The following is an 11,254-nucleotide window of genomic DNA, read 5'->3' on the forward strand; positions in this document are numbered from 1 at the left end:
ATAACCAAAACTGGAAGAATTAAAGTCCTGACTGTGTTTCTGCCGTTTTATCAGTTTTAAGAATTATATTATTAATTGTGTATACAGTTAAAAAAACAATTCTGAGTGAAAAAAAAGAGAGAGACACTTGTAAACTGTGTAAGCATTTCAATGTTCTTCTGAAATCTCAGTTCCCCTTGAATCTTGGCTAGTGGAAAGCATGTTTCAGGTCTGTGGTATTGTTCACACGAGAGAATGAACCAAAACTAGTTAGTGTTTGTGTCAAAAAGGAAACTTGAAATCTGACATCCAGTCTTTGCATTTTCCCTTGAGCTATAGCCCCTTATCCAGTTTACAGCTAGAACATCCAGCAGTGGACTGTCACCTTGTGAACCATAGCAGACTCATCTGTCCTGCTAGCAGTTAGGTAGATACTTGCTCTGAGGGCCGAACACTGAGCCTGCAATTTCATATTCAGATACTGTTTGAGATTAAGGCACAGTTAGATGTTAAAATCTAAGACATCCTTTTTACCATTGGATGTGAAGGAATAGGGCAGAGGTTTGCCACAGAGTTCTCAAGGGTCTTGCTATGATATTCTTCCATAGTGGTAAGACACATAAAAGGTCACTTTACCTTTAAGAAGAAAGGAAAGGGCATGGAAGAGCATTCACTTGCTCAGGATGATGAATTTTACGTAACATATAAGGATAAAAGTGTGTACCGAGTGTCACATACGCTAGCAGCTTCGATAAGATCTGCGTGGATATAAAGTACCAAGGACTGTCCATATAGGATGAGGTCATATTTCAATATATTTATATTAACTTTCAAACTTGACATTAAAAGAATTCTTCCTGTGATTACTCACCCACTTTTAATTGATATTGTCCTTTGAATAGACCTTATGTTAAAGTTAAACCTTCCACAGAATTACAATTATAGACTAGTTTTCCTTTCTCCTGTTCCAGCTTCCCTTCCTGGACTTTTTAACTTTTTCCTGTAGCCTTTCTGAAATATTCCATAGGTTTCTTTCCTGGATGGTTCTTAAAGTGACCAGCTATAGGATATATACATGGGGAATTTTCAGTGTCTCAAAAGTGATAGAAAAATCTTGAGTGAGTTTTTATTCCCTAAATATCACACTCTGACGTTAATATATTAGAAGGTAAACCCCATTTTAGCCTTGCCAAAGCCTTTTCTCAGCCAGCAACACCTCTCCCTTTCTTCCTTTCAAATCACCCATCAATTCATTTCCTTGGCATAAAGAGCGCTCTTCCCACCTCCAGACTGCAGGATGGAAATATTTTTGTTATTGTGTGGTAATCCCAGATTGGAAATCAAATGTTGTCTCACCATCATGTCTTTGTTCGTTGCCAAAAACAGATGGCAGCAAATCCATGCATGATCTAATCCTCTGGTTTACACTGACCAGTTGCAATTTATCATTTCTTCTCCTAATTAGAAGATCCGAATGTGTTTAACATCACAAAATTTAATTTATTAAAATGTTTCCACAGACTGAACAAAAAGAAGTCATTAGTAAATTTCGCACTGGGGAAATAAATCTGCTTATCGCTACGACGGTGGCCGAGGAAGGCCTGGATATCAAAGAGTGCAACATTGTTATCCGTTATGGCCTTGTCACGAACGAGATAGCCATGGTCCAGGTATGTGCCAGACCCGTGCCTTGCATGTTTCCTCTTGTCCCTGTGCTCCTATTGTGGATTCCTCCCTTTTACTAAGACAGCATAAATCCTTTTTAGCTGTGTTTCTGCTAAAAAAGACCAGTGTTAAAGGACCCAGATATAGCTGTCTCTTGTGAGACTATGCCGGGGCCTAGCAAACACAGAAGTGGATGATCACAGTCAGCTATTGGATGGACCACGCGGCCCCCAAAGGAGGAGCTAGAGAAATTACCCAAGGAGCTAAAGGGAACTGCAACCCTATAGGTGGAACAACAATATGAACTAACCAGTACCCCGGAGCTCTTGTCTCTAGCTGCATATGTATCAAAAGATGGCCTAGACGGCCATCACTGCAGAGAGGCCCATCGGACTTGCAAACTTTATATGCCCCAGTACAGGGGAACCCCAGGGCCAAAAAGGGGGAGTGGGTGGGTAGGGGATTGGGGGTGGGTGGGTATGGGGGACTTTTGGGATAGCATTGAAAATATAAATGAGGAAAATACCTAATAAAAAATAAATTAAAAAAAAAAAAAGAACTGCAAGACACTGCTTTTTATATGACTGCTGTTTCTTGAACACCTATGGCAGCAACCTCCTGTACTTTAACTAACAGCTCTAATTTGATTGCTATTTCTATGTCCTGGACATCTCCCCAATGGTCCCTGACTGCTGGCCCAAACTGCCTTTTTTATGCATAACTTCAGCAGAGTGTCCCCCACTCCCATCTGGGGTGGGGTGAGCACCCTGTTGGATCCCAGTTCGGGAACGGATCATGTGGGGCAGAGCTGTCCAAAATATATGACCAGATTTTCCAAGACCATGAACGATATTGGCCTCATTACAATGGTCAAAGGAGGCTTCCTCAGTCTTAAGATGTCAGTGAGCCCCCAGAGGGATACAGAATATGAAACACACTGACCACAAATCCCACACAGACCTTAGGGAGCTCTGCAGTTCTGTTTTCCTCCAGCAGTCAACTTTTCTACATTTTTGATTTTTCATAAAATATGGAGTGGGGTCACTTACAAGTACAAGGAAAAAGGAAGGAAAGAAAGAAAGAAAGAAAGAGAGAGAGAGAGAGAGAGAGAGAGAGAGAGAGAGAGAGAGAGAGGAGAGAGAGAGAGGAAGGAAGGAAGAAGGAAGGAAGGAAGGAAGGAAGGAAGGAAGGAAGGAAGGAAGGAAGGAAGAAAAGAAAGAAAGAAAGAAAGAAAGAAAGAAAGAAAGAAAGAAAGAAAGAAAGGAAGGAAGGAAGAAAGAAAAGAAAGAAAGAAAGAAAGAAAGGAAGGAAGAAAGAAAAGAAAGAAAGAAAGAAAGAAAGAAAGAAAGAAAGAAAGAAAGGAAGAAAGAAAGACTGATTCTGTTTCAAATCTCTCTTACTCTTCTATATTAACAAATTCATGATATGTAGAAAACTTAAGATGAAGAAAATATACAACATTATTCTTAACATGTGAAAGTTTTCTTTTTCATCCTTAGGTGGGTGACAAGTTGTATAAGATGAAGCTCATTAAGCAGCCATCTTGCTAGCAAGCAAGATTATTTTAGAGAGTGACCTATAGGTCAGAGGCGTATGACTACAATATGTATGTAATTTGCCTTCAGAATAGTATTGTAGTTGATAGTTAAGTTCCTGGGCTAGGTAACCAAAGCTTATACTATTAAAAAAATATGTCTATACTACTTTGAGTGATTGATCCAGCCTAGTGAGTCCCACCCCTGGTCAGTGCTAGGTATTTATGCTCCATTGGATGGCCCAATATCCATGCACGAATGGATGTCACTAAATGAATGGCCTCAATGGTCTTTATAAATCAGGAAGAGGACAATGAAGGTATATGTGGAGGTGGGAGAGAGGTAAAGGGGAGGCCTGAGAGAAGTTGGAGGGGACAGATGGGAAGTGGACAGTATCATATTTTGTTGTTTACATGAATAAAAATTTTAAAGAACAATGATAAAATTGATGAGCCTAACTTTTACCTTCTTAAGAGGCCTATAGAAATTTGACTCATGATTGTGTGCATTTTCCCAAAGAAATGTACAAAGTCCAAAGTAGGCTTCCAGGAACAGTTCTGTTGTGCTCAGAATTCCTGGTGCCAAGGTCAGAGAGAGCCCTTGTCCTCAATCATCCTTCCAAATAGATGGCTTTACTGTCCAAGTCACTGCTCAGGGTTTCTGTGGTGTAAGACAGTTGCTCAGAGTGCAATGGGGCTAAATGGATGGTTGTGTTATTTTGGCCCCTAAGAGTTGCCAAAACCATTCTAGAACATTGAATTAAAGAACATTTAAGTTCAAAAATTTATCCACAAGCCGTGGGTAATAACTACCTTTACTAAGAATAGGGAGATCATTTGAAGACTGGGATTCTGAACAAAGACTATCTTCTCAGTTTCAAACCATGAGAGCTCATAACAAGACACAACACTTCCTTTTTTTGTTCACATTCTCAGGCCCGGGGTCGAGCCAGAGCTGATGAGAGCACGTACGTCCTGGTCACCAGCAGTGGCTCAGGAGTTACCGAACGGGAGATTGTTAATGATTTCCGAGAGAAGATGATGTATAAAGCTATTAACCGTGTTCAAAATATGAAACCAGAGGAGTATGCACATAAGGTATTATTCTTGGCCACCACTGAGTTTAGTTTTTGCCTAAAAATGGCTATATTTGATTGCCACAGATGACTGTGTGGCTACTTCTTCAGACAGAAATTGGGCTGAGTTATCAGCTTATGTTGGAAGACTTGTTCTTAGTCCAGATTCAAACACAAAGCCTCCAAATCTGGTGTGGTGTGTGTGTGTGTGTGTGTGTGTGTGAGAGAGAGAGAGAGGGGGGGGGGAGAGAGAGAGAGAGAGAGAGAGAGAGAGAGAGAGAGAGAGAGAGAGAGAGAGAGAGAGAGAGAGAGAGAGGAAATGCTGAGGGAATTTTGATCATTGCAGGGAAACCAAACATCAACTTTGGTAATATAAATTTAGGATGCCCTTTTCCAGAAAGACTTGTACAGTTCACTCATTCAGACCTACCTGGTAGTTTCAAATTGATCCAATCTATATATATATATATGAGCACAGTGTCTTTAATATAGAAATATTTATAAAATGCCTACTGTCTCCCAGACAATATTTTAAAAGAAGAGAACATGGTGAGAAAGCACATCATAGTACCCTTGCTATGTGAAGTAGAGCTTCTAGTGTGTGCTTGCTGAGTGTGGGGAAAGACAATAGTCACAACCTTAACAGTATTGTGCAGAGCATACACAACTAAGCACAATAGAATGAGACGAGGGTTGCAGAGCCAGGCTTGGTGGGTCATGTCCGTAATCCCAGCATTCAAAAGGCTACAGCGGCAAGAGCGTTACTCAGTGAGTTTGAGGCTATTTTGGACTGCATAGTGTGTTGAATGTGAGCCTGGGCTATAGAGTGAATCCTATTCAAAAACCCCACAAAACAAAACAAAACCAAGAGTAGTAATATATAATGTAAAACACAACTAGCTGGCTACTTTTGAGATGTTGACACCGAGGCTAATTCTGAATGATTACAACCTATGTAATAACTCATATAGCTCTTTCTCAATTTACTAACAGAGCTATTTGAATTGGGTGAAGGAAATGCAATGGGGAAAAAGAATATATTTATACAATATTTCAGGAAACTTTCATACCACTGAAGTAAAGACTGTAACTCTTATAATAGCAAACAATCCATTTAGAAGAAAATTCACACCCTTGCATATGGGTGTGAATGTTAGTTTCTTAACATTAGAATTGGCTCTACCCTAAATAGAGTTTTAGGGAAGGGAAGCTTTCAAATTGTTGTGCAAAGTATATAACCAACTCCAGGGTTTCCTGGCCAGGTTTTCATACAAACATACATTTTAAACCCCCTTAAATGTAAAGCAAACCAAACATTTTCCACCAAATAATCCTACTATAGATTTATTCCCTCCTACTTATGACTAAAGGCATAATTGCAAATCAGTGAGATTCTCGTAAAAGCTGAAGTGTTATTACTACATTGTTTAGTTCAGTTATAGGACAATCTATAGTTTACAGTTCAGATTTCCCCAATCTGTAGAATGAAACATTGTAGTAGTTAGTCTTTCATTATTTTAATGAAATACCTGAGAAGAGCTGACTAATAATGTAAAGAGGTTCATTAGTTTGACTCAAGAGTTAAAGCTATAAGGTCTAACAACAAAGTAGAAGGCTCTGTGAGGCCTCACCCCCTGATCCATTGTCACATTATGGCAGGAATGCATGTCCCTAAATTTCTTTGTGCTCTCTCTGTTCTTACAAAACCACCATAATTCAATCCTGTGGATTGGACCCCTAAATCTTAATCCAAGATTAATCTCTTCTCAAGGGCCCCACTTCTTAGCACACAGCTACAGTAAGTATCACTTCTCTTAATTACTAAGTCTTATTTACACAAGACTGTGGATTCAATTCCTGCATGACTACAGAGGTACAAGCCATATTCAAATCCTAAGAAAGGATTCACAGAGGGACTCCAGAATGGACTGACTCTCTTTCTCTGTTTCTCTTGAGCTAGAGATCTGCCCTCCCAAGACTTCTCACTCAGGCAGATGAAAGAGAATGAGAGCAGTGAAGTGGACCAAGTCCATAGCTATTATGCTCAAAGCCCCCCCAGAAAGCATTACTACACAGTCAATTACTAAGAGAGCAACTCCGTCCCTCAGGTTTGAAATGCCTTTTAAACAAATTTTAGGCAACCACTGATAAAGAGTGAGAGTTGATGCAGAAAGCAAAATCTATTTCACATGTCATAAAATGTCAGTTTTACTGAAAACTTAAAATTATATTAAACATCTAGACTGAATCCAAACACCCCCCCCCCTGCCCCCATGACCTCACCCAAAGACTTTCTGCCTATCATTTCTTTGTGCTTAGACTTAGGTAGATTCCAGTAGAAGAGGAAAAACTAAGTTTATCCCATGCCACTATCTCTTTATCTTCTAGAGTACAATCTACCTGTGATATGCAATTTTCAGCTCGTTTACTTCCATAAAACTAGGGAAGAAATTGAGTACTCTCTTCTTTTCTCCACACAGATTTTGGAATTGCAGGTGCAAAGTATCCTGGAAAAGAAAATGAAAGTCAAAAGAAGCATTGCAAAGCAATACAACAACAATCCATCGTTAATAACACTTCTCTGCAAAAATTGTAGCATGCTGGTCTGCTCGGGAGAAAACATCCATGTCATTGAGAAGATGCATCATGTCAATATGACACCAGAATTCAAGTGAGTGCAGCAAGATCCTCGTTTGCATTTCTTTAGTAGAGATGAGAATAATGGCATTGTACACATTGTGTTTACAAGTGAAAGGAAGATCTTTTTCCCCCATCAAACCTTCCCCCTTTTTAGTCCCTCAAATAGAATCTCATTTCTTGTGTCGGCTTTGAATGTAATCTCTATTGAGATAAGGAGTAACAGTAAGAGCCAAAGCAATTTTGATGTAAAGTACTTAATTTGTGGATATCCATATCTGTTCTCATTTTTTTTTCTTTGAATGACTGAAAAGTTAAAACATCAGCAGACTTCAAAGAAGACCCAGACACAATGTGACATTTGTGAAGTACATGTGTAGAATGGGGACAGCCACCTGATTTTTCACAAAAATTCTGGGGAGCAGAAAATGAGAAAGAACCATGTGGGTCATCATCAAGTCCAACATGAATCCATGGCTACATAATGTCATTTTGTCACATGTCACTAACAATCCTTCTTCTACAATAATTTTTAGGGGACTCTACATTGTAAGAGAAAACAAGGCACTGCAAAAGAAATTTGCTGATTATCAGACCAATGGAGAGATTATCTGCAAGTGTGGCCAGGTGAGTAAAATCTCATGGGTTCAGTTTCAATTTACACAAAAGGAATGTTTCATTGAACATTGATTTCTTCTTCCTCTTCTGTTTTCTAGGCTTGGGGAACAATGATGGTGCACAAAGGTTTAGATTTGCCTTGTCTTAAAATAAGGAATTTTGTAGTCAATTTCAAAAATAACTCACCGAAGAAACAGTACAAGAAGTGGGTGGAATTGCCTATCAGATTTCCCGATCTTGACTACTCAGAATACTGCTTGTACAGTGATGAAGACTAGCACTTGATTCATGATTATTTTAAAATATTGTCAACTCAACATTGAATATGATTTTGATTGATGTTTTCGCTACACTACTGAACTAACTCTAGAATATGTAAACGATGCTTTTGTTTGACTTTTAGTGACGTAACAGAACACCAAAAAATGTATACATCTTATTGGTTGGTAAATGTCATTGTTAAGCAAAATTGTCAATTTGATGAGTTCTAAAATCACCTGGGCTCAGGGAATGCCCATGAGGTCTTGTCCTAAATTAATTAAGGAAGATCTGTCCTCTGTGGGTGGTCTCAGGCAATATAAAATTAAGAAAACTAGCTGAGTCTCCATTTGTTCTCCTAACTCTGCACTTCATTGGGGAGTGCAATGTGGCAAGCTACTTCAAGCTCCTGTCACGGTGACCACCACACAGTCATGGATTAAAACCTCAAACTGCAAGCTACAATAAATCATTTCTTCCAAAATTGTTATGGTCAGGGTGTTTCATCACAGCAACCAAAAAGTATCTAAAACATCAGGGATAAGGAAAATCTACCAACAATATTCGTAACTGCAAAGTGTTATAGTATTATGGAAACACTGAAATATAAATGAGAACCCAAGTACCAATATTAGCCCTGTCACTGATTTTTTTTTCAGATTTATTTATTTTATGTCTATGTCTGCTTGGCCCGCATGTATGTATGGGCACCATATGCATTCCTGGTGCCTCTGGAGGTCAGAGGAAGGCACCAGATCCCCTGAAGTTGGAGTTATAGATGATTGTGAGCCACCATGTGGGTGCTGGGAATCAAACATGGGTCCTCTGCATGAGCAACAAGTACTCAACCACTAAGCCATGTTCCCAGACTCTCGGTCACTGATTTTCACAGTCAAGTTCGTCTCCTCAGTTCATCCTTCTTCCCCAGCCTCCTTATGGTGAAATGTTGATTGAACTACCTGCTTTTATTGACACCCTTTACGGTTTTAAATACACCTACTCATTATAGCAGCTGTTTTGTATGCCAAACATCTAGATGTCGTTTTCTTACAAGGCTGAAATCAAAGTTTCAGCCAGACTGTTCTGATCCAAAGGCCTTGAAGGAGGAAACCATGCTTACTGACAACCCATTTCCTTGCAGCTGTCTGGCTAGGATTTCTGCTTTCTTGCTACATTTCCACCAGGAATTGCTCTCACATCCTAGGAATGCTTTAGTCTGTGGCTTCTTCAGGAAGGCCTCACAGTACATATCATGTGTTTCTTCAAGGGCGAGCAGTAGAAACTCTCAAAGCTATTAAGGAATCTTGTGTAACTTAACTATAGTAATAGGAACACAATGCATTATGCTTTGGATGAGGCATCTTAGCAATAAGCAGACTTGATACTTAATCTGGATTGTTAACTGATAAGATCTGCAGTTACCTGGGATAAGGATGTCTGGGCATGCCTATCCCTTGTAGCTGGTAGGCAATGCCCACACTCAAAGCAAGGGGATATAGATAATTCAGGATATCATGCATGAACTGACATGATTTGGGAAGGAATCTTGGGGGTCATTTTATAGTCACTTGTTCATTTTTTGCTATTATAATGTATATCCATAGGCGATCACATTGACAGGAAACTTGATAAAGAAAGTAATGTTATTAAAACACAGTATCAAGTGGGTTCAGACTTGCTTCTTCTGCCTTCTCTTCTGCAAACACGGTACCATCCTGGAATATGACCTAATCATCTCTTATGATGAAGGGAGTGAAGACAGTATTTTTTTTGTAGTTTTTTGTAGTTTAATTCCATATTAAGATATCTTGAATCTTTTATTGATGAGAACTGAGCCAAAATGAAAATATTAATCAGAACTCTTAGGAATATAAATGGACAAAAGAATTGGTTTTCTTAAAATACTTGAAGCATTCCATCTAACTCTATTTAAAGTATTGTTCTATTCTAAAGAATTTTGGAAACGATGCAGGAAATCAAATATCTAAGATATCCAAGTAGACCACTGTAACATATATATTCTGTTTCTGAAACATCAACATATATCAGGGTGTATTTTTGTTTGGTTTTGTCAATCATTTTTATTTCAATAAAGAGTTATTTCTAAATTAAAGATGTATATTTCAGATACTATTAATTTAATATGTGATGATGTATGGCAACTTAAACTTTAGTAGACACATTTCTTTTTAAAAGCAACTACTGATTGTTGCATCTTGATAAATTGTTATCGAACACTGTAATCTCCTTAATATCTTGGCACGGATTGACAGAATATACGCATGACACAAAGTCATGAGTCTGGGACTTAGAGTGGCCATGTCTTAGTTCTTTGGTTGTTTGAATGACTTTCACCAACTTCCTATTGCATATATGTGTTCTCCCGAGTCATGCACAACTGGATTAATGTTCCTTCGCTGCCATAACCCATGCATGCCTTGTGCTTCTTGCTCCATGCCTGTACTTTTTCTCTCAACCATAGCCCATGAACATGAAATGACTTCTCAAAAGCCATTAATACATGTCACAAGTAAATGTTCAACGTGGACTGTGCTATAAGAGAAGTAGGTACTTTCTCTGCAATTCAGTATTGGTTAGAGCAGAAAGTACTGCCTTGGAAAAAAGACATTGCAGATGTTGTTTACAATTCAACTGAAAGAGCTCTGGAAGAGTCAGAGTCCCTCTTGCCATTGTAGCTTTTTAAATGTGCAAGTCTCAAACACACACTTAGGAGAAGAAGATGAAGAGAAAAATAGATATCTAAATTGCCCAACTTAAATCACTTCCTGGGCACCCATGACATTCTGTGCCTTACCTTATACTCCTGCTACACTGCTATAGTACTTTCTGGTCACTCTCATCTTTATTCAAATAGGAAGGCATTCTTTGACACTTCTTCAACAGATATTGTTTATGACTCTTTAAAAACACAATCCAGATGTTACTCCCCAGAATTCAGCTGCATTTGCATTTCCAGAAGAGAGCTTGTAAGGAAAGTATTACTCATTCTCCCTCAGCATAAAATACTCATGAAATCTCTAAACAAGAATGTGAGTCAGAGCAAGAAGCACAAAACAAGGCACAGATTTGATGCTGTTCTAAGAATTGTAAGATTTATGATGTTAATTTGAAACTTTAAAAGTTTGTTCATTTTTGCAGTACTTAGTCTTGCTAGATATGTCTTTGTTTTTGTGCATAGAATGTGTAAGAAGATCAACTTGGATGAGGATCATTACTAGTTTGGGAACTTTGAGACAAAGTCACTTAAAATCTTTGAGGCCAAAGGACATAATGACTATATTGAAGAGCTGTTATAGACATACAGGCACTGAATTGAACAATGCCAGCAGTTAGCATGCACAAGAAAAAAACACAAAGCCCAGTGGAAAGAGTCTTGGGACAAGCTGAAGCCGCTACAGTAGTCAAAAAATGTGAAAGAACATAGTAGTAGATATGCATCTAATCTTTAAGTAAAATACATGCAGAG

General features: G+C 38.6%; 1 protein-coding gene across 1 annotated transcript in view; it reads left to right on the forward strand.

Annotated features, from left to right (window-relative positions):
• Nucleotides 1-10,395, forward strand: part of Ifih1 (interferon induced with helicase C domain 1) — a 50,149-nt gene extending 39,754 nt beyond the window's left edge. Inside the window, exons 12-16 of the mRNA XM_021155759.2 lie at nucleotides 1,500-1,649; nucleotides 4,115-4,276; nucleotides 6,735-6,925; nucleotides 7,428-7,518; nucleotides 7,608-10,395. Coding sequence (XP_021011418.1) covers nucleotides 1,500-1,649; nucleotides 4,115-4,276; nucleotides 6,735-6,925; nucleotides 7,428-7,518; nucleotides 7,608-7,787 — 774 coding nt within the window. The 3' untranslated portion in view covers nucleotides 7,788-10,395. The remainder of the gene's footprint in view (nucleotides 1-1,499; nucleotides 1,650-4,114; nucleotides 4,277-6,734; nucleotides 6,926-7,427; nucleotides 7,519-7,607) is intronic.
• Nucleotides 10,396-11,254: the final 859 nt, after the last annotated feature.

Source organism: Mus caroli, unplaced genomic scaffold (genome assembly GCF_978045245.1).
Source record: "Mus caroli unplaced genomic scaffold, Mus_caroli_1 scaffold_2, whole genome shotgun sequence".
NCBI lineage: Eukaryota > Metazoa > Chordata > Mammalia > Rodentia > Muridae > Mus > Mus caroli.